Here is a 24,457-nt window from a genome sequence, read left to right on the forward strand (position 1 = left end):
TCATATTAATGTTTTTAAAAAACTCATAAAGTGAAATTTTCATGCCATGGGACCTTTAAGTGAATGGTCAGATATTTAACGTTTATACTGACATGTTGTACATTTGTTAAAGCATGACCCATACTGGATTTTGAGGCAGATACGATTCCAGTATTCGAGAGTAGTGCTTAAAGAATTGATTGATTGAACGCCTAGGCACAATTTTGATATACTGTACAATCAATCGATTGAGTCATTTATCAAGCAAAAATGTTGTTTTGTTGGTTTTGCAAAATTAAAATTTGCTGCTTTTCTCTGTTTTTAAATATGTAATGTAAATTATGTAAACATTGAATATCTTTGGGGTTTGGACTAATCCAGCCAGAAACAGTTACCATTTCCTTCTTCTACAGCTCAGTTCCCTCCATTCCTCACTTAAACTATATGACTTTCTTCCTCTTGTTTCTCCCTGTTCCCCCCAACTCTTCCTGCCCCCTCTCCGCCATCTAACTCTCAGTTCATTCTAGTCAGGACTCTGTGTCATTGTTAGGGCTCTTTTTGTTGCCAGGCTTTATGTAGCCATTGTTGAACACTTTGTTGGCCTCCAACCACCATTCAGCCAGTTTCTGATGAGCGAAGTACTATTACAGGGCAAAAAGAAAGCCATTATGCACTAGCACAGATCTCCATTAACTTTCTGTCTGTGAGATTTGGAGGAGATGAAGTAATCTTGTATTTCTGTGCTTTTCTTTTTCTTTGCTCCTTCTTTAAATTCCTTCCATTGGATTCTTCCTTGGGATGGGCAGTTTGACACTCATTAAACAGGAATGAAGATGCAAGTGGGGTGTGTGCGCACTGTGTGTGTGTGCGAGTGCATGCGAGCTTGCATTTGTATTTTTTATTTATAAAATATATATATAATATTTATTTTTTTGTGTCTGTGTTGTTAGATTGTTTTGCTTCATCAGACCTAATGTATGGGGAAAATTAAAAGGTTCTAACTGTTCTCAGTTCACAGTGACCTTTTACAGTACACACAGTCACACACACTCTCGTACACACAAACACTTGTCCCTTCAGTCACTGCACTGACACATTCAGAAGTGATGAAAGCCATCTGTTAAGATAGACAAAGGGAGTGTTTCCAGTGTGTGTGTGTATGCCGGGTCTGCTTTGTCAACCCTAGTGCTGTGTCATGTGTTGGCCCATGTTTGCTCTTATAAGTGGTTCCAAATGTGGGCAAGTGAGTGCCTCCGTTAGTCCCTCTGTGTGTGTGTGTGTGTGTGTGTGTGTGTGTGTGTGTGTGTGTGTGTGTGTGTGTGTGTGTGTGTGTGTTCACTATCATGACTCCCACATGCGAGGGAGTTCCAACACAGCATAGTGGTGTTTATGGTCCACGGAGCTGCTGCTGGCGAACACGCAAAGGTTTTCACAACATTATCCTTGTAACTATAAAAGCAAATGTTCGTAATCTTTTCATCGTCTTGGACATATAAACAAAATGGATTTGTCACCACGTTACACATGTTTTAGGACTTATGAAATTGAAAGTTTTGAGTCTTTAAGTTGTAATATGAAGAACCCAAATCAAGCCATTTGGCTTAATCCAGTTTACTAAAACAAATGACATATATATTACTTAATATACTAGAAAACTAACAGTTGAATTTTCATTCCCTGATTTTAAATGTGGACAAATATTTTAAACCACTGTCAAATGTAAGTACTAAATTGTGGCTTTAATATTACCTTATTTCCTTCTTGATTGCCTTCTGTGGATAAACGTGTGTTAAAAATAAAACTGACAGTGAATGGCTGGCATTTAGTTGGTGGGGGGTCTGTGTGTCAGCCTGTACTTAAACCACCAGCAGGGATATTTATACAAGTGGCGGCAATTAGTGTGTGATTGAGAGGTATGTAGAAACTCTGTGTAAGTGTGTGTGCACGGATGTGCGTGTGTCTTTTAACATTTTGTCTTTTGAAACAGCTATAGTGGATGTGGTAGAGTACGTTTTGGATTGCCCTGGAGCACGCATTCGTGGGCACCATGCTGCTAATAGGAAGTGGAGCTTTGTGGCCAATTAAAGGCTGTTCTGTATCTGCTTTTTACCTAATAAATAATGTAAACTCTTTATTATTATTATTATTATTATTATTATTATTATTATCTTCATTATCAAAATTGTAATATATTGGAATAGATTGGAATAGTGCCATCGTCAGGTTAGAGTATTATTTTTTCATTACTTTGGTTTATGAACAAATACCTGCAAAACTAACGACATTCCCATCATTCTCAGCTGTACCTTGTGTTTATTGCTAATAATTAGCAAATGTTAGTATGTTAACATGCTGAGGTAATATGGTGAACATGGTAAACATTATACCTGCTAAACAACAGCATGCAATTTTTTTCATTGTGGGCATGTTAGCATGCTGACCTTAGCATTTAGCTCAAAGCACTGCTGTGCACAAAGTATATCCTCACAGAGTCACTAGCGTGGCTTTAGATGTTTCATGTATGCAGCTTTCTAGTATGTTAGTAATGTGTAGGGTGACCAGATGTCGCAGTTTTTTCAGGATGTCTGGTCAGCCTAGTAATGTGACATACAGTATCAGTATTAAAAAAAACATATCTAATTTAACCCTAGATGGTGTGCATATTAGTGTGCGCGCTCATACGTTCATGTATGTATGCGTTTGTCTCCTGCGTGTGTGCAGGGATGTTTGTGTGAGTTAGCCACAGCCTGGTGGTTGTCTCGAGCATCTTGGCAGCAGCTAGTCCTGATGACATATCTATGGACAGGCAGCCAGCTTAGCTGTTGGTAGGTGATGAGATAAAACATAACTCTGAGATGTTTTTCTGCTCTTTCTCCCCGTTTTCTCTGCCAATCTCTCACTCTTTCTTTCGATCTCTGAAGTGACGTTATCGCTGTTGTATCCAACTCAAACTTACACAGTGTTGAAACGGTCTTGGATATGATTTCTCTTGTGTCGTAACAAAAACATTTGAAATTGGACTTTCTTGTTTGTGCCCAGTTGGAATACACACTCTCATGCCATTTTTCAAGTCAACCATGAAATGAACACCACACATGCCACAATATTTCAATGACTGAAGAGGCTGAATTTGATTCTACTGCGATTAGTAATCCACCTTTAAGCACGCAGGGGCTCCATGACAAGGTAATCGCAACATAATGTTACTGGACAGCGGTGAGCTTTTTTTTCTACTGTTCTCCAGCTGTGTTGCTGGATCATATTTCAGGCGGATGATGGACCTGAAATGTTGATCTGTAACAGGATCTCCATTCATGGCCAGATTTGACCTTAATCACTCTGCATCACTGTAGGCACAAGAAGAGCGATGAGGCAGTATATGTTGTGCGTCAATGTACACCGACCCAGTTTACTTCCCAAAAAGCTGACTGAACAGAATGGACAGACGAAGGGTGACCTTTGACCTCTGCTTCAGTCCCCAAACCTGCATTCACCATGGCAACGGCTGAAAGAAGCCATCTCCGCTTCCTCGCCCTCTCTCTCACGCTTTCCCTGTTTGGGGTGCTTATTGGGGGCATGCAAGTCGTGTTTCCTCCCCGCTAAGTGTCAAACTGACCTTGTGTTCTCTGTCTAACAGGAATGCCCGGCCACGTACTGTTGGGTCACTTGATGATGTTCACTTACATTGAGAATTCTTTGTTTTGTTTTTTTATGTAATTTTAAAAGTTGATCTCGAGCCAATCCTGTTTTATTGTTAAGGAAGTAAAGAGGCTAAGCAGAGATTCCATTAGATTCAAACTCACAAGGTTTCAATTTGATTGGATTTGTTTCAGCATAAAGCTGTCAGGATGCCACAGTGATGATATTTGAGTTCGACAGTATTGACCTTTTCGGTATAAGCTATTCTCTTTCTGTGTATGTCCCTCCCTCTGCCCTCTGCCCTCTTCTCTCATTCACACACACACACACACACACACACACACACACACACACACACACACACACACACACACACACACACACACACACACACACACACACACACACACAGAAAATAGTATTTAGGGGTGAGGTCGTTGGCTGTCAGATATTTGGGTTTTTCAGGCCTTTAGGGATTTGGCAGCGAAATCCAACCTTCCTTTACTATACTCTACTGTGTTGTGTCCAACTCAGCCTGCTCGTGTTGCAACGCTGCTCTCCTTTGCCACAGCTAGGCTCCGCAGTGCAGCGGTTCACTGCATATACTGCAAAAGTAGAAATTAGAGTGTGTGAATGTAAACAATGGTTGAAAAAAACTAAACTTAAATCGGCCTACGTATTGTCTCAACTATTTATATTGGTATCGTCTGTCAAAATCTAGTATCAGTGAGGCTATACTGTAAACCCAAATATCTTTTACAGTACGAGAGCAGAGCACTGACAACAATTGAGACAATGGCCAACCTACAATACGTAATATAAACTTGACATTAAAAATGTATTGACTTCCTTTCTTTTTATTTAATGTAGGTTCAGATAGTCTATTAAAGAGTCAATATTCCACACAAAGGACATAGTGTCAATATGTTAAGTATTTTTTTATTATAAATTCTTTTACCCACAGTCGGGCTGGAACGGAACTCAACTGCCATGAAACACACTATAGCTGAAACCGTGCGAACCAATGTTACAGCTATATCCACTCAGCAAAATATTGTACTGTAATATCATCACTGTATAGTATGATTTCACAGTCTTTTCACAAATTCTTTTACTTGCTTGGCTGCTGCGTCATGTAAAGAATTAGATGAGGACACTTGAATCTTGTCTCCACAGATGTGTGTGTGTGTGTGTGTGTGTGTGTGTGTGTGTGTGTGTGTGTGTGTGTGTGTGTGTGTGTGTGTGTGTGTGTGTGTGTGTGTGTGTCCCACTTGATGAATAGGGTTTCTATTCACATGCTTGTGGAACAAAGCTACTGCAGAGTTCAAGCTACTGCTGGATATCCTGTTGATATCACATATATAGGCCCATTCTTTCGACTGTGTATGTGGGTGTGTTCGTGAGTTAATACACATAGCAGCCGTTGTACAGTGCTGCTGCATGGTTGTGGTTAATTACAGATTCCCTTTTGTGTAGCTTACAGTGCTGTGTGTGGATGTGTGTGGTTTTCCTTGTGCTTTTGTGAGCAGGATGCCTCAATCCAGCAGTATCCAAACCCCTGTCCTTCAAATGTCATTGTTAAGCTGCAGGCAGAGCATGTGACTGGCATACTGTATAAGGCTGACAGGATTCCCCTCACCAGTATTGATACACATGACAAGTAAACCAGAAAGGAGTGACCAGATGTAAAAACTAAGAATTAGAAACCACTAATGTTTTGCCTCATGCTGACCACCTTTGGCCCTTTTGTCCTAAATTGCCCTAATTGCTAAGTCTGGAACATAGCATCATTACTACAGTGAAGTTCAATTGTGTAAACCGCTTTATTTGGACGTACAAAAAGTGCATGCACTGAAATGTCAGTAATAATCTCTCATTGCAGGGGGAAGCTGTTTGGCAAGTGTAGTGCATCAAAGTTTAAAGAATAAGTCAGTCTGTTAACTGGTGATGGTTGTTTACAACAGATAGTTTGGGTAATAAGTTTACTCTTTATTTTCTCTTCCAAATAAGTTTAAATATCACAAGATCACAAGATCTTTTTAGCGATGTTGCCACGTTCTCATTCAGTTTGTTTGTGTATTTGTACACGTCTCCACTGGGCTTTTTCATGAGCTCAGGAGGGAGTGAAAGGGAGAAGAATGGGGGGAATTCTGTCGTACAAGTGTGAAAGAAGAGGACAGAGAGGCGAGTGTCAACAGGGCCACTTATTTTTAGCTGTCACTGTCCTCAGCTCTCCTTCCTGCCTGGACAAGGACACACGTACATTGACACACAAACACAGACTCAAACACTAAATAGAAGTGACAGCATGGCATCATCCATGCATTTTGCATCTGGGAACCCCCAACAATGTGGCTTTTTTTCCCCCTTCAACTGCAAATCTGATATTGCATTTTCAAGGCATTTAGAATATTTTCCATCCAATGGTTGATTTATCACTTCAACAACAGACCTACGCAACAATAACAGTGATGGAATGCTGCCGGGCAAAAAAATGTATAAATCAATTGTGTCTTGTGGTTCATTTACAGGGACTGTGCACACTAATGAATGTATGAATAGGCTAAATGGACCAGAGTTAGACCAAAATAGCCAAAAGTCAGGGCAGCCCTGGAGCTTAAGGGTTAAGACACCGACCATTAACTTGTGTGTCCTCCTTTCCTGTCATCTCTCTACAATACTGGTTTGGTACTGTATTAACAGGTCTTCTTTTTGTCTTTTTAGTAATTTGGACAAACTGATGCAAATGGCAGCTGCAATTAGTGGCAATCAAGTCCACACCTCAGAGATTATAAGATATGAATGTGTTTTAGTTTGAACTTGAGCTTGAACTCGTGAATCACTGCAATGAAATAACTACAGTACCATAAATGGTAAGGCTTCATCTGTTCTAAGTAGACCCTTTTTTACACAAAAGCTTGTCTGGACGATGTACTTGTTGTGGCATGTAATTCTTTCTTTATTTTGTAGTAATTAATTTGTGTTGACGAGATCTTACAGAATCATTTTGGCCGACAATGTGTTTTTGATTTAGAAACCTAGTCTGAGTGAGCCGAGAGCCCTCAGCCCTTTGAGCCAGTGCTTGTGCATGTATGAATTTACAGTATATGTGTGTTTGCATGTGTCGAAATATGCTGCTTAATTGGGTAGCTATGGGGAGCGAATATGACATGCATGATGTATCTGCATACGAGCCAGAGAACATTTATTGCGTTACCTCATCACATTGTTTGCCAAAATGTACAGTGAGACATCCTCCAAGGGCAAGTAAGCTTAACACAAAGGCATGCTTGCAAGTTTTTTTTTTTTTTTTTATCCCAGTTTTGAGTGATGCAACCTAAAACTAATTGTTTCCAAAGTAGAAAAAAGTCATACTTTATTTGTTTATTTGTCAATTTACAATAGAGTGGACAGTAAAAGTACTTGTGGCATGTAAATACTACTTGGACCTTGTCAAATTTGAAAACATATTATTTCATTAGCAACTCAAATAACTGATAAACAATAATGCAATCATAATAGTTTCTGTTTTCTCTCATGGTAACTTTTGCAGAATTATTGCAATGCTCTGAACACAAGGAAGGACAAGCCTTTTATATAGTATTGCCCATAGTGTAGAATGTGCTACCTTATGATGTAATGTAACAAGACACCACACATTAGGATAAACCATATCCAGAATGAAGTGCATACATTTTAAAATGACGAGAATAAAAGCAACTTGCATAATTTACACACGCAGATTTTCAGCCTTTAATGTCCACAGAAAAATTACCCTTATTCTCATAGGTTACAAATGAAAAAATTTGAAAATCAAAGTGAAGACTAAATGGTCCATCTTGAGAATGCAGGACGGACTATTTAGTTTCAAGCTTTTGAGACAAAGTTGGCTAACTTTAACACATCACAATTAGACTGAATATTTCAGGGTTTCGTTGAGCTATTTTGTGAAACTGACACTCCAAAGTCACTATAGAATGCGCTAATGCACAATACTGAAAGCAGCCCACTTCCCACTTCTCCCAGATACAAGTCATAATATAAAATCTATTAAAACATTTTTTATAATGTTTAAATGCTCTGCTTGAGGTGTATTTAAATGTATGTCAGTTAAAACAACCACATAAATATGAGTTTGATGCTAAATTAAAGGTATTTGTTTTGATTAAGTTTAAAAAAAAAAAATCAACTATGACCCAGCTGTTGAACTATGAACTGACAATATCCAAGTCTGTCTTTTTTAGGGGGGGGGGGGTCATGTTGTGCTGGTCTTAATGAGAACAGTTTGTTGCTATGAATTCACAAAGTTAAAGTCTAGAAAAACAATGTAAAATGTAAGTAGATCTAAGATTTATAGGGGTGACTTCTGGTCCTGTTGTATGATATTTTAAAGAGGTGAGACATAAGTAATCAGTAATTTAAGTAACATATTTGTAGAAATGGGAAAAGTTCCAAATCAGAAGTGGTTTGTAATGTTTTAGCTTTTGTTCTCCACAACCAACAGTTCAATACTTGAGATGTTTTCTGAGCTGAAAAAACAAACAAATGAATGAGTTTTTCAGTTAATAGAGGAGTTTGATTTCAGCTCCAACAATAAACCATGCACCATCAAAACAAACAGGGCATCAATCTCTTTTGTGTTGAGCATGAATTCTGGCTGTTCAAGGAAAAAAATCTACCCTAAAACACTTGAGCTTTGCTGAAAAAGCTGATATTGTATTAGTGATGTACTCACAGGTGCAGAACATCAGCATCAAACATGTTTTGGGGTGAGTCCCTCTGAACCAGAGAAGGGGCTTCTCTTTAAACTGACTTTGCACAGACGTTTGAAAGTTGTACAGGAAGAAATTCATAACCGACCAATATCTCCACTCACAGTCAAGCAGCAGTCACCATGTCTGAATATTGAAGACACTGTTTAAAGTTCTTTCCAATGTGTGTGTTATGTCAAAATGGCAATGGCAAGATTCGCTGAACAAATATACAAACCTTTTTTTGTTTATATTCCATAACTGCATTAAAGTGGTGAAGAAGCTTGATCTGGCCGTGTCTGTCTATCGCAAGCTGTATGATATGACAGAAACTATTACAACCAAGACAGAAAAGCCCACTTTTGGGAACAGATCGGCCAGACGCTGAATGTTGCTGATGAGTGTTGTGCCTTTATCACCACCATACGTAAGTCATAGAAACAGAACCACGCGTTTCATCAAAACGAAGCGCTCCCCAGTGCCCTGCCAGTGCTTTTCTGCCAGAAAAAACAAAAAAAAACGGACACACACCCTGATATTTCTATGAAACTGTGCCAGTAGAGGTTGCTACTAGCAACAGAATGTTCAACTGAAACCTATTGCTGTTGGCAGCACAAAATGTAAGAAATAGTAGAAGTGGATGACTGTTTATGAAGGAGAGCAGGTGGAGTGTGGCAGAGAGTGGAGAAATTAACGACAGCCACGCTTCACTCCCAAGGTGCTGAGAGGAATTGTCAATGGCGAGGAGAGGGAGAAGGAGAAGGGGGGCAAAAATAAATAGAAAGCAGAGAAGCAAGAGTGAGAAGGACGGTGTAGCAAGAGATACAGTTTTGTGTATAGCTCGTGGACACAGCATGTCATCAGTCACACTGAGGCCACCCAGGTTAGTGAAAAATGTGTGATAGAAAACAGGCACTTCAATAGCATCACATCTGAAAAGTTTGATGCTGTTAGTATTGTGTTGTTATACTGTGTTATACCTGTTGTCAGGGCAACCTCATTTGCTAATATTACTTTATAAGGTGGCTGATTTTGATAATGAAAGTAATATATCAACCAAAATCTACATATAACTACTAAGTATAACTACTAAGTTATAACTAACCCAAGCCTAAAGGGCCTGTGTTTAATACTTCAAGGATTTGGGGTAATGACTTTAACGTTGCACCTGTGCTTTAGAAACATGCAAAATAATGATTCTCTTTCACCTTCATATTTTTTTTTCCTGCAACAAAACAATAACATACAATGAATTATTAACTAATATGGCACAGTCCTACCGTAAAATGTCTGCAGAACTTTTCCTGGGTTGTTGAGTCACTGCTAGTATCTCACAGATGACTTTGCCAGGTGCAGACATTTCTGACTTTCAGAGCTGTGGATGCCCACAGCAGCTTCAAAGAGTAGGCTGTACTCTGATTCTAAAACAGAAATGCCATGCTGTCTGAAACCTGAAGACATTTTCATTTGCTCGACAGTGGGTAACCACACCACAAGTGAGCGTGAAAGAATGTTTCATTTTATTGTAAGTGTACTATTGTGGTGTGAAATGTGACAGTGTACAATGTATTGGAGAACTACTGGAAGTAAGAAACTAAAGTATTTCTTTACTTTACTGGACACTGGCATTGTAACAAGTTTGGAGTGTGGTTTCAGTTTGATCATACTTTAGTTATTTTAACGCTACGGAGCCACTGCGACTGTGTGTTTTACGGAGTCTATCCCAAGAGAGAGAGAGAGAGAGAGAGAGTGTGTGTGTGTGTGTGTGTGTGTGTGTGTGTGTGTGTGTGTTTGGCAGCACATGCAGGAGCTCCTTGGTCTGTGTTTCATTTCGTCAACTGGCAAGCTGCACCAGTTCTTTCCAAATGCGCGCACGCACACACACTCTGCACAGTGTGGTATTTACATGAACATGGTCAATTACACTCTGTCTGTCTTCTCTGTCTACACTCAATGTCCTTTCCCTGACTCCTATCTGTCTTTCCATGAGACTCTTGATCTATGCTCTCGCTTCTTTCCCTCTTTTCTCTGCATCATTGTCTTCATTTTAAGTTCTATCATTAGTTTACAAGACTCCTCTGCAATACACATTTGCTTGTGTATGTTTTGCATAGTTTCTGTCCTCTCTCTGGAAAAGTGGGAGATCCCTGCTGGGGTTGTCCACGTCATATGGTTACTCATTTTTTCTTCTTCCTTTGACCATGAAAGTAAAGTAATAATTAGCCAAAGCGTCAATAAAGATGGTCATGATTTAAAAATTCATGTAACACAGCATACCTGTTGTTTCTCAATATATGCAGTTTCTAAGAAAGTTATGAGAAGTGTCCTCGGCCAGTCTGGCAACTGGGAATATATAGGTGAGAAGGTGACCCTGCCTTGAGTTTAAATGGACGGGAAGCCAAACTCGCTGCGAGTGTCTGTCTCCTAGGAGCTCTTAGCGCCTCATGTATTATTTGTAAGGCATCCATCTGTCCAAGGCTTTTCATCGCCCTCACTTGGATAATGTAGGTGAAGTTTAATGGAACTTTTTGCACTTCTCAGCACATACATACTGTATACATGCACAGACACAAAAACTTCCATTCAAATGGAGGACCTGTCAACCTTCATCACACACATTACTAACACCACTGGGGATCCACTTACAGTATCTGCCTGTCTGCATATACTGTAGCCTCTTTCCACTCACTCTCACTTTCAGTAACAGTATAATAAAAAAGTCTAATCAGATCAAGAGAGAGATTCTCTTTTCCATGGGTGTATTACATGTTTTAAGAACTGTTTAGTTTATTAGTTTATAATATCATGGACAGTCCCCCTTAATTAACTGTAGAGTAAAAGGAGCAGCTTTAGCCTATGCGGCTAATTTCCAGCTGTAGTCCCCTGCCATCTGACAATAGGCATCCTAAAATACAATGGTTAACATATTAACATGAGTTACATTACATTTATAATGACAGCAGGCCTAAGCAAAAAAGGATTAAAACATACAAAGAAGTGGCACACAAACATGTTTTAAGGTGTACTGTAAAGGTGAAATATATGTATTTATATCTTTGATAGTAGTAGGCAATGAATTCCAGTTTCGTATTGCCATAACAGAAAATGATAATTGGCCAAATGTGCTTTTCCTGAATGGAATTAGAAGGTCACCCCGTGTGGTGCTTCTGGTGATCTGACTGTTGTTGTTACGTTGGGTTATGAAAAAATACAAAGCTTCATATGAAGCTTCATATATCTCTCTCTATATATATATATATATATATATATATATATATATATATATATATATATATAAAGCATGCTGTCTCTATCAATGGTAAAATAAACATCAGTAAACCTTTTTTTTTTCTCTTCTCTTCATTCTCTCAGGTCTGTCAACAGCCAAGAGGAAATTTGCTGACTCTCTCAACGAGTTTAAATTCCAGTGTATTGGAGACGCAGAGACAGATGATGAGATATGCATAGGTGAGCTTGCTGTTTTAAAATCCAATGTATTCCCTCTACTAGCAGAAAAAAGCCTGTAAATAGATGGTAGACAGTGCTCTGTCATTAATTAGTGGCTTTAATAGAACAGTCACATCAACGCTGATTTAAAGGCCAGCTTGGTTTTCAATGCTATTATATAGGAAGCCGTCTCAAAGTTTCTCTGCCCTGAATCTGTTTATTATTTCTTTTTAGTATCAAAGCTTATTCTTTTATCAATAGTGTCGAGTGGAATTGATTGGCAAATTGTGAAAAAAAAAAAAACATCATAAGAAAAACTATGTTGGTTTAACTGCAGGGACATTCTCATACTTTCGTGCCTAAACAAAAAAAAAACGTCACATTTAAAGCCTTTTCCGCAACTAATGAACAGTCAAACAAACTAAACAAAGTGGGACTCGTACATTATTTGAACGTTGGACCATTTGGTGATTTTTTTTTATTATCTTTAGTGGCCACCATTCATTTTTCTTTTATCTAAATGGTTTTATTTCATTCCATGGTGGAATATTTAAAGCGCAATGTAATATAATATCATATCATATAAAGTACATCATTACCTGGAAATAAACTTTTCTCTGGATTTGGGCAAAACACAGAAGGTGAAGCCAGTCAAATGATGCAAAAGCTTAATCCTCACTCTTCACCTTCATTTGTCTGTTGTCATTATGTTATATATATATATATTCTCCACAATAAATGCTTAACTTACATAAGACATACAGTCATGATTACAATGTCAATGTTGCCTTATCCTCTATAATTAAAACATGATCAAGTATCTTATTTGAAGTGACATGTTTCCTAGCTCTTGCTTTAAGAGTAACTACTGTTTTTTTTCAACCCGGAACCTATTTTCCTATGTGTTTGTGTCTAAGTGACTGATGGGAACGACAATCTTTGATATTGGTCCAGTATTAAGCAAGATCGCTGCAGTCGGCAGTGGGGAAACAAGCTACATAAAGGTTAGTGGCAATTAGGGCAATCGGCTACCTTTTATATTCACAGTAAGTAAGCTCGTTTTGCCACTGTGTTTGACAACACTGTGTCGGAAACAATTTGGAAACTGGAATTCTAAGGCGACCTAATTTAGTTAATTTTTTTTTTTAAACATAAAAACATCTGCAAAATTGCGTTCGCTAAACCCACCAGACTCCATGTAAATAAACAGTAATTTTAGCAGCGTAAAATACACTTAATTCGAAGTCGACAGAAACAAAGTAAATCTATGAAATGCCGTTTTGGGTCGTCTTTCCACTTTCCAACCAACACAACTCTGAAATAAACACATAGTGTACCAATTTACATGTGAAAATATGTTGGCTCTCACGCTAAAAGTATTGCTTTTTTAAATGGAGTCTGGTGGGTTTAGCGCTAGCGACTTCAGAGCGGTTTCTGGTTAAACAGAAAGGTCTCAAAGAGGTTTTAAAGGTCTATCTCTGAAGGGATCCTTTCCATAATGTTGTCACAGATACTTAGAATATTAATCTGAGCCTGTCAGTGGCAAAACGACCACTTTTGTGAAGGTAAATACAAGCTGCACAATTGCCCTATTAACTTACATTGTAGCTTGTTTCGCCACTGCCAACTGCAGCAATCTCGCTTAATACTGGACCAATGTAAAAGATTGTTGTTCCCATCAGTCACTTAGACACAAAAGCATAGGTCCAGGTTGAAAAAAACGGTAGTTACCCTTTTAAGCCTGTTGTACAAAATCATGGTTTTTGTTACTTCTAAATGTTGCTCTTGTCTGATTGACTACTCCCCCCTCTCCAACCAGTGTTATACACTTCATGCTGACACAAACATACATGAGCATATTAGGTAAAATTGGTGTAATAGTGGTCTATAGTACATGAGCATAAGATTGGACTCATCCAGACCTTGCATTGCTCTTTCTGTCACTGTCCAAGCAGCCTGCTATGAAACATGCAGCAGTCACCACACCCTCCTATGCTGCCTGGCTCTGTCTGTGCAGGCTGCAGCTTCTCACTGGCCTGACCCACCCACTACTGTTTAACTAACCCGAGCTATCTTTCCTGAACAGCTTGTGTTCAACTGGGCTTCACCACGGTTGTTTTTAGGATATTCAGAGTCATACTCATGTCAAAATCCGTTTCATCTCTCTGATACAGATAAAGATTTCACTCCTAATTGATCTATATTTAATGAAATTACTTGTATAAATAAATTAAAAAAAGGTTTCCTTTCCTTACACATTAATGGAAAAATAGCCTACAAATAGTTAATAGTTTTACTGGGTTTATATTTCATTGTTCTCTCAGTATCACATTTTTACTATTCCATGTGATTGATGAAGAATGTGTGATTGAGCCTACTGAAAGGCTTGACTGCGTTTTATGAGCTTTATTTGGGGATGGCACTGTTTTTCAATGCATTCCTCGCATAGTCCAGAACTTCTGCTCCCTTTTAGTTGGATCTAACTTCCAAGAAACAAATCCTGTAACTTGAAGTCTGATGTTGAAAACCAGAGTAACTGAGTGTAAGTGTCTCTTTGTGATGGTTAAGGAATGCACTTGGACTCCACTGTCTATGTGCATGCATGTGTGATTTGAACATGCCAGTGCACATGCTCAGTATGTATGTGCACTCACTGCGTGTGAGGAACTAAGTGTGTGCATGTGAAGTGTTTGACAGGGACGGCGGCACTTGAAGTGGAAACTCTGACCCAAAACAATGTAACCAGCCCTCCGTTGCCAGCGAGTGGGGAAACAAGCACGGAGCTGTGCTCACTGTGAAAGCACCATAGAAACAAACTATCTCAATTGCGGTTTCATTTCGAGTTAATTACTCTGCTGTGTCATGAGTTTAGAAACATTTGTAAGAGGTCCAAGAGCAGAATCAAAGCTTCATCCCCACCACCTCTTGCCAACAGTCTTCAAACACTCTCCCACTTTCTGTTTGCCTGTACTTGTGTGTCTCTCATGAACACTTTTTGAATTACCAACTTTCTCCCCCTCTGTCTCTCTTTCCAATTTTCTTTTCTCTGTTATGTCTCTCTCTCTGCCTACCAACATGTTTGTCATTAGCTAAGTCGCTACAGGAGTTTGCAGCGGTCCTACAGAACCTTGAGGATGAGAGGACACGTATGGTGAGTGACCTATCTAATTGTATGGAATATTATGGGTGGTTGATGAGAGGGTGAGGAGGGTGTGTTTTGCAGATAAAGCTTGTCTTTTCTCAGCAAATATTTTGATGGTGATAGGGCTCACCCCTCGAAGACTAAGGTTTCAGTTTGCCATTTCATAGGAGATAATGAGTAGTCATTATAATTTCACAGACAAATATGCAAATCCATTGTAATCTGAGGTGTGTGTGTATATGTGTGTGTGTGCCCGCCCCCAGATTGAGAATGCCAGCGATGTGCTGATTATGCCTCTGGAGCGGTTCAGAAAAGAACAGATCAGTGCAGCCAAGGTAAGGATACATGCATACTGGTTACAGAAATGGTTTTGGCTACACATGTACTATGCATCATTATTGATAAGCTGTCGGTGAAACCTAAATCAATAAAATCCTTTAGTGCTTTTACAGCTCTTAGAGGGGCACTATTCACCATCTCTCTGTCAGTTGTTAGCTATGTACAGCCACACATTGACTTGCACCGACAGAATATGAGAAAGTGCTTTTAAGATGGGCATGTAATAAAAAGCTATAGTATAAATACATATATATAATATTTACTATATGTGTCAGGGTGTCCCTCTTCTCCCATGATTATCCATTAATCAAGGGCTGAACCATTGCACTGACCTGGATGGGAGATTAAAAGGAATACATAATCCTGCCATAAATCATTAGGGGGGTCTCATAGGCCAGCAGGGCTCCCTCACGGCATGGCCGGTGTTGTCTTAGAGTTTCAGTGTGTATGAATCTCTTTGCACCTAGACTGAATGTACAGGAGGGTATGGAAACATTGAACATAAAAAGTAAGCGAGTAGGTAAACAGGAGGATGTTAACTCAAGATTTACTGTATAAATATTGTGCTCATTTGACTTAAATTTCAATTTATTGCACTGCAGACCTTTAAACAATAAATTCTACAACCCTCTGAAATGAAGCACCATACTGGACATTTTTGGCTAATCCCTTCCCCAATGTTTTAAATATGCCATGTTTCAATGTTCAAATCTCCTTACAGCAGGCCATGGTGCACTTACCCTGTGCAGTCATTAGCCATAGGACCTAAATGAGTAGCCACGGGGGTTCCCCCGATACATGCAGTATTTAACATGTTATCAGTGTATACTCTGCTAATCCATCCCCTTACTGTATAGCAGGTCATTGTTTGATTGTACATGGTGGCCGGATTAAGAAGTGAACGCATAATCTGTGCGGTGAGGTCATCTTGAGCGCTGTACTAATCCCAGTTTAGCCCTAAAAGACCTGACCGCATCTTCGCCTGCCACAGTTTGACCTTGTCCTAAAGCTCCAGAGCTGTCACAAGAGAAGTTTTAGGAGAATCACAGTGAATGGATAAAGAACAGTAGGAACTTGTTTAAAAGAGTTTATTTAAATATAAAAAAACAAATACAAAAAAAACCTCAGGTCCAGGTCCTAACCTTATTCACAGTGGAATTCACGCAAATCAGATTGTGGCAGAAACACTCTGCACAAGTAATTAGATTCCTTCAACAGTCACTGCAAGCAGAAATACTGAAGCACAACACTGCTTTTAAGACTAATATGAGGCTGGCACCCTTGCACTATAAAAGACATAGTTGGTAATGTGAGGCCCATGTTTGTGTAACAACAAATATATCAGTCCTGCAACAACAATAGAAACCTTTTTTTCTGAATAAACACATTGAGCATAAAGATCTACTGCTGTAATGATTTTGGAGAGGTGTTAGGTAAGTGCTATGAATTAGGTCTGATTGTGAAGAATTGCCAAAATAAACACTCACGCATGTGAGCAAAATTAGCAGATGCTGCTTCTGTTAAGAATACCTTTTATAATACAGTACAGTATATGTATTATACTGTGCGGGGAACTTTGGTTCTGCGGTAAACAAAAATGCACCAATAAAGTGAGTGTTTACAAAAAGTTGCCATGTGCTGTATGCAGAAACAGGCAGCCAGTGATGATGTATTGGTTGGCTTCCTGTTTCAGTGGGATTTCCTAGTAATTGTTGGCACGATAGAGCAGTGGATTGTGGAGTAAAAGTTGAGTCAATCCGGTGGTAGGGCATGTTCCTGTATCAAAACATTCTATTTTGTTTACTCTTCTGGAAAAAAGAAAACCATCAGTTAGCATTCATACTGGGAGTAGGTTGCCACCTGCTGGCTGAGGATAGAAGTAAATTAAACCAATTTAAAACCCCTTATCTTTTTTTACCTACAGTTTGGGTTCAAAGAAAACAGTAATTGTTAGAAAGCATGACATTTATACTGGCTGTGTAATTTGTGTTTTTCCCTCACACCTAACTTTCACAAAGGAAGTCCGACAATCTAGCGTGCTTAAGTTGAGTTGTTAAATGTATTTTTAGTCAGAATTATGTCATGAAACCCATAATGAGGGACAAACGGGAGAGAACTGCAGCAACATTCTTTGCAGACATGATTTCCACAGTGAATATATAAAAAGTAAAATAGGCAGACTTAAAACAGAGGCCTTGTTGTTTAGAGGAACGTTCATCATCTCTGATGCGTTCTGCAGCTGCTGTCTGTTTCTCCTCTGGCCCTGAGGACTCTTCTTGTTGTTGAAACTGGCTTGGCAACTGGCTTGGCAAGACCGCGACAGGGGTTGACATCACCTCATTATTGCCATTGATTATGGCATTATTTCGATGTTTTCACTGATCTGGTTTAGTTTTATTTCTTTGGCAAATATTTTTCCAAGAGGCGTTTGGAAAAACTAATTCTGCTAACACAAATAACCAGGCAGGGAGACTGGCGAGTCCAGCAAATTGCATACATGACAGATAAAGAGAATTCAACACATTAATGCAAACAATCCTGTAACTCCCAAAATATCATAAAACAGTGCTGATTAAACCTACATTGTGTAATTTTAGTGTAATATAATTTATTGGTTATATTTTGTATTGTTAATCTGAATCTTAAAAGTAACTAGTAACTCAGATAAATATAATGGAGTAAAATGTACAATAATTGCCTCTGGGATGTAGTGTAGAAGTATAAAGTAGCAGTTGGCAATATTACTTGATAAGTGATTAATGAAATAAGTTTGTTTTCTATCAGTTAACTAAAAAGGGGGTTGTGAGTGTTTTTTATGTAAAACTTGAACGATAGAAGTACCAAATCTTTTAGTATGCCCCATGTTTTTGACCTTGTTTCTGAAGCTCCAGCCTGATCTAGTGATGAGTTTGGGATAAAGAAATGCAATAATGTTAACTAATGTTAACTGGCCCAGGACAGATGTACATAAATAACCCCAGGGCCTCTCTGACAGAGGGAGAGACCCACCCTGATCTGCCCTTCCTCTGTTTGTGTGTCCACTTCTCTCCTCTTGTTTCCCTTTATGTCTCCCTTCACTGATATCCATATCTCCCCCTTCAACTGGCTTGAATTGGATTAAAGTTTAATGATCCTCATCTAACGTGACCATGAGAACATGGTCAGAGAAGAAACAGCTGCCGCATGTTTTTTCCTCATGTCTGTCTTGATCTTCTTGGACACTTTTCTCAGTCTTTTTCAGTCCAGCAATCTTAGGAAAGATATAGTACACACCCTGCTCTATCTGTCCCTGGTTTATCATCCATCCATCTATCTATCTGTCTCTTATGTCAGTGATGTCAGCTTTCATGAAACAGTCTGTTGTTTAATATGCAGCTGTGCGGAGGAACAATCTCATCCCTGAAAAATGGAAGATATTATGTGAAAGCTAAAATAAATTCACATTAAGGGAAGCTTGTCTTACTCTCTCTTCTCAACATCTGCAGTTCAGATTGTCTTTCCAACTGCACAAGGGCTACAGTATGGTTGATTGCAGATGGTAGTCACTGATCAAATTACTTGTAGAGACCATGTTAATATGATGCAAATTAGAATAACTGTTTGGTCTGTTGAGTTAGCAGAGATGAAGCTTGATTATTCTGCCAGTCACCCAAATAAATTTCTTTTTTGTTTTGTCTGTTATAGGAAGCCAGGAAAAAATATGACAAAGAGACCGAAAAGTATTGTGCAGTGCTGGAGAAGCACCTTAGCCTTTCAGCAAAGAAGAAAGAGTCACATCTACATGAGGTAAGATGCTGTGTCCGAGTTCACATCGTTTTCCTTTCTCAAACCTTTTTTCTCCATAAATACCAGTCTGTCAGTTTTCTTATTGACCTTCCCCGTTGTAGGCGGACAACCAGGTAGATAATGTACGGCAGCATTTCTACGAGGTTTCTCTGGAGTACGTCTTCAAGGTGCAGGAGGTCCAAGAAAGGAAGATGTTTGACTTTGTGGAGCCTGTAAGACACTTGTTTTTTCTTCCTCTTTTATCTAATAGGCCTGTTTTCTTTTTTTTTTTATTCTTTTCCCCACTTATTGTCCAGTTATTGTGCACACATGCATTTTTTTCAGCAGTGGTTTGTATTACATTGACTTGCTTTGACATATCCACACCTAGCAGCTGCTCACTACAATCACAGTCCTCAGTTGTTGACAAACAGGTTTTGGAGGTTTTGGTGCCTTGCTCGAGGGAGAGAAATTTGGCAATTTCAAAAAACATCACACAAAGATCACACAAGCCGGTCTTTGCAAGTGTGCTCTAATTCACTGCTTCTGTTTTAAGTTCTGTCTTTTAAAATGTAAAGTGTTCTTTTTGTCACATAGCAGACCATTATATTTCACTATTGGCCATAGTTTTGTGGAGCATACTGTACATAGTTGCAAATTCTCCTTACTTCTTGTTCTATGAATCTGCTAGTTAAAACATCTATTCACTTTTTCTACATTTCCTTCTGTTTCTTCTTTCTCTCTTCCTTTTCCACCTCCTCCACTCGATCTTCCCCCTCTTCACTAACCCACCTGTGTTTACTCTTTCTCCTTTCTGCACATTTCTTCTCTCTTCCTCCAAATGCTCAACCTTATCATCCTTCTCCACATTCCTATATTTCCTGCTCTTCCTCTTTGTCTACTCACACTGCATCTGCATTTACTCCCCATCTGTGTTCATTACCTTTCCATATCTTTCTCCTTTTCTCGGTTTTCTATGTTTACCCCTTCCTCTTCGTTCTTCATCTACTTAATTTTCTGTTTTGTGTCCCTCAGCTGTTGGCATTCCTCCAAGGCCTGTTCACCTACTATCACCACGGCTATGAGCTGGCAAAGGACTTCAACCACTTCAAGACTGATCTCACCATCAGCATACAGAATGTAAGGTGTCTCACACACACACACACACACACACACACACACACACACACACACACACACACACACACACACACAAAATAACCATGAGCACACACAATCTTCAACTGAAAAGGCTACTTCACACAAAATGCTACATTGAAGCATTGATGTTGAAAGTTCAAGGGCCATCCAAAGTCATTCTGTCATTTAGGTCTGCTTCATTAGCACGGAGGAAACATTTTAGAATGCATTTTGGACGTCTCAAAGAAAACAATTGTCCAAATGTGAAAAGGCTGCAGGCTGAAAGGAGTTCAAAGGTCAAGCAGTTACTCAAAGAGTCGTAGGAAATTGAAATCGAGACTTAAAGGACATCCAAAAACCTCACTACAAAAAAGGGAGCTAAAAAAAAAGGACATTTTTTTGTTTCTGTAATATAGCTTTTTTTCCAATGTATTTCTTATTCTGCTAAAACAATAGATACACTGTGGTTCCAAGTTAAGCTGACTCACAATCAGCCCAATAAAAGGCCTCTGTGCTCCTCTGTGTTCGTGTTGACAGACGAGGAACCGTTTTGAGAGCACGCGGTCGGAGGTGGAGAGTCTGATGAGGAAGATGAAGGAGAATCCACATGAACACAAGAGTGTCAGCCAGCACACCATGGAGGGATACCTGTTTGTGCAAGAGAAGCGTACGTATCGGCCCACTTCTGTGTGTGTGTGTGTGTGTGTGTGTGTGTGTGTGTGTGCGTGTGCGTGCGTGCGTGTGCGCGTGCACATGTTAAGCCGCAATTCCATCAAACACTTTTGGTGTAGTATGTTTAGAACCGTATGTAACCCGTATGGAAAACACTAGATCTTTTCTGTGTTTCCGCTGCAGACGGTACTATTAAATGTAGGCGGTGTTGTTACTGGATGGTAATAGCCGTGGACAGCCATGCGCTGAGAAACGAGCTGAAAAACGAGAAAACGAGCTGAAAAACCTATTTATTCCTCACTGCTCCATCCATTCCTCAAAAAAAATGTACTAGGTTCTCCCGTCAGTGCCCTTGATCAAGGCACTGGCTCAGATCTGGAGTTGGTCCCCGGGCGCTGTAAATGGCTGCCCACTGCTCCCTTGAGGGATGGGTTAAATGCAGAGAATGAATTTAAATTATGAATTTTAATTTTGGTAGGCGGTGTCTGACGGTGCCGGTTGGGGGTGTAATGAACAGTGGCAATTATAGTCACAATAAAGATAATGGAACTATGACTATGAAAAAGTAGTTGTAGTAGACAACAGAGGGGAAGCGAAAAAAACGGAATGTAACGTAGCAGTTCTTTTCGTACCATCCACAACTTTTGACAACGGAAATGCAAAAATAATCATTAGAATGTGTTGTGGAAATAAGGCTTTACCATGAGGGCACAATTTGGCAACAATTGACCGTACCATGGAAACATGAATGAGTATGTGAGTGGGTGTGGTGTGTATATTTCGGCACAGTATGGTAGGGGCATGTTGTTTGGCACACGCGTGCACACACACACACACACACACACACACACTGTCAGAGCAGCAGGACAAACAAACCCTAATAAACCTACGGTTGAGGGAGTCAAGTCTGATCCATTGGAGACGTGACAGCAGCTCTGACCGCGTGCGGTTACCATGGTAACCTATCTAGCACCAACGCAGGCATGACTAAGACTCCTGCCTTTCCCATCTTTTTTTATTTTAACCCTGTCTCTCCCCCCTTCTTTTTTTTTTTTTTTTTTCTCTAACTGTTTGACGTCACAATTTTCTCTTCATGATTCTCTTCTTCTCTGGTTTTGTTTTTAACCTTCTCTTCACCTATCTCTATTTCTTTCACTCTGTCCCTCAGGCTCATTTGTATCTACCTGGGTGAAGTACTACTGTACGTACCATCGTGAGCCCAAGAGGATCACCATGGTCCTGTTTGACCCTAAATCGGGAGGGAAAACGGTGAGTTTGGCCATTTAAATATACAGATAAGTTTAAAATGTCACTAAACATCCAGGCTATCTGTCTAGATATCTACATATATATTTATATGCACGCAAATGTTCCACATGCTTAGACACACAGACACACTAATACAGACAAGAATGTCACTTCAGTCTACAACACAACAAGCTCTCTTTGCATGTTTGGGTATATTGAGGGAAGCTACAATGAAAATTTGTGAGCAGAAAACTGTTAAACTATTTTAAATCATCAACGGAAAATGCCAAGTTTTGGTTCAGTCCTTTGGCAACAAGAGGAGGAGCGTTTCTGACGCATGGTGCCATTTTACACCAGCATGCAGTCGTACAGAGAAATATCAGTTTTAGAATAGAGCGATAACAATTTCTCCCACTACTGCAGCCTCAGTAGATGAAAGTGCAGAGTCGCCAAAGATGTTTTGACTAAGCAACATGACTCCAACTAATTTCTCAAAGTGTATTCTGTTATTATCACTCTCTCCACCCACAAACTGAAAAAGCCAAAGCTGATGCAAGTTCAGGCCTGTTTTTATGCAGGTTTGCACGGAGCATTTTGATTGGTTAACTCAAGGAAAAGTAGAACAAGACATATAGAGGATCAGAGTCAAGATGATAACATCAGATCTGGGCCATAACTGTTTCGTAAGACAATCAAACCTCACGGAAATTCTGTGTGTGTGTTGATTGTATCTGTAAAAATGTAAATAAAATATTTACAACAAATATGTAAAAAAAAAAAACTAAATACTATATATATATACTAAATACCAGTATTTTGAGGGCCAGAAGTGGAACTTCCCAAATTGTCCATGTATACTTAACCCTGTTAGTGAAGAAACTAACATTACATCAGACAGCCACTTACATCATATGACAAACCTAACATTTTTACATGAAGAAACGTTTTAAGCAGATGTTGTTCTTGCATGAAGCTAAGGAGCGTCTCATGAAGAGTGTGTGATGGGGTTCAGTCTTTGATGAGGCAATGCTCAAATCGTTTCAATTGCTTCTGTCTGTCCAACATAATCTCAATGTGCTTAGTTAGGCAAGTTGGAAAAGCTTCAGTTGAAGTTGAGTCATGAGAGGAATGTGAGGGAGTTCTGTCCAAGAAAACATCCTTCATCATCTCAAATGTTATCCATGGTGTGGTTAATACTTCAAAATGATAGTAATACACTATGATGTTTTTTGTGTGGATCTTTTACTCTCTCTTTGTCAGGGAGAAGAGGAGAGCTTCACCCTCAAGTCGTGCACCAGGAGGAAGACCGACTCGATAGAAAAGAGGTTCTGTTTTGATGTGGAGGCTGTGGACAGGTCAGTGAGTGTGTGTGATTTGACTGTCTCCGGTTCAAACCATGGACTTGCCACACGATCTTCCCTTGACCCACCTCCCAACTGCTTCCTGTCCACATTGTTCTTCTTTATCTCTTATCAATACAACACATTTCATTTCTGTTTATGGTACACAACCGTATCTTTATTTTGGAGTTTGATGAATTATGTAGGAATTACAGGGATATGAATAAACAAGAATCTGTTTCACAACTTGTTTCACACAAAGTACAAAAGGTAGTGGTTTCCAGGTGATTTTTTCCCCCCAGCAACCCAACAGCTTTCTGAAAAAGACACAAGCAAGGCCAGGGAAGAGTTAAATATTTAGGGCTTCTGACTTTGTTATAGAAGGTCACGGAAGCGTCATGAAATTTGACACCAGTGAATTCTGTCATCATGCAACTAATTACAGCTAATAGGCCACCAGTTCAGTGAGTGGCATCAGGTTTTCTTTTCTTACTTGGTGTTATTACAGCTAACCGACACATGGGGGTGCTCAGTTAATTTGGACTTGAAGACGAGACATTGTGGCTGTGGCTCTCATGCTCGGCCCCCTGCAGTGCTTCTCTTCCTACAATCCTCCTCCTCCCCCTCCTCCTTCTCCCTCCCTACTCCTCCTCAACAACCCTTCCTCTTTCAAATATACACAATTATCACATGCTCTTGTTTCCTGTATTACCTGTGTGTGTGTGTGTGTGTGTGTGTGTGTGTGTGTGTGTGTGTGTGTGTGTGTGTGTGTGTGTGTATGTATGTGTGTGTGTGTGTGTGTGTGGTGTGCATCTGTTGGTGTGTGTTTGTTTGTCCATCTCTAAAGTAGAATAAAGTATTTGATTACATCCATTTTGTAAACAGTTGTTTTGCTTTGCATGTATTTGTATGTGTGTGTGTGCACCCATGTGCAGAACGTACTGTAGCTGTGCACATGCATGTGAGTGGGATTGAACTCTGGGTGGTGTGTCATG

At 39.5% G+C, this 24,457-nt stretch overlaps 1 protein-coding gene across 2 annotated transcripts in view; it reads left to right on the forward strand.

Moving 5' to 3' along the window:
• Positions 1-24,457, forward strand: part of LOC120543959 (rho GTPase-activating protein 26-like) — a 92,495-nt gene that overhangs the window by 35,024 nt on the left and 33,014 nt on the right. Inside the window, exons 2-10 of one of the 2 annotated variants that reach the window (XM_039777400.1) lie at positions 11,742-11,837; positions 14,906-14,967; positions 15,222-15,293; positions 18,982-19,083; positions 19,185-19,196; positions 20,098-20,202; positions 20,740-20,869; positions 22,043-22,143; positions 23,383-23,477. In XM_039777400.1, coding sequence (XP_039633334.1) covers positions 11,742-11,837; positions 14,906-14,967; positions 15,222-15,293; positions 18,982-19,083; positions 19,185-19,196; positions 20,098-20,202; positions 20,740-20,869; positions 22,043-22,143; positions 23,383-23,477 — 775 coding nt within the window. Of the gene's footprint in view, positions 1-11,741; positions 11,838-14,905; positions 14,968-15,221; positions 15,294-18,981; positions 19,084-19,184; positions 19,296-20,097; positions 20,203-20,739; positions 20,870-22,042; positions 22,144-23,382; positions 23,478-24,457 lie in introns of both variants that reach the window. The other variant, XM_039777399.1, reaches the window with a different exon arrangement.

The sequence above is a fragment of the Perca fluviatilis genome, chromosome 16, assembly GCF_010015445.1.
Source record: "Perca fluviatilis chromosome 16, GENO_Pfluv_1.0, whole genome shotgun sequence".
NCBI lineage: Eukaryota > Metazoa > Chordata > Actinopteri > Perciformes > Percidae > Perca > Perca fluviatilis.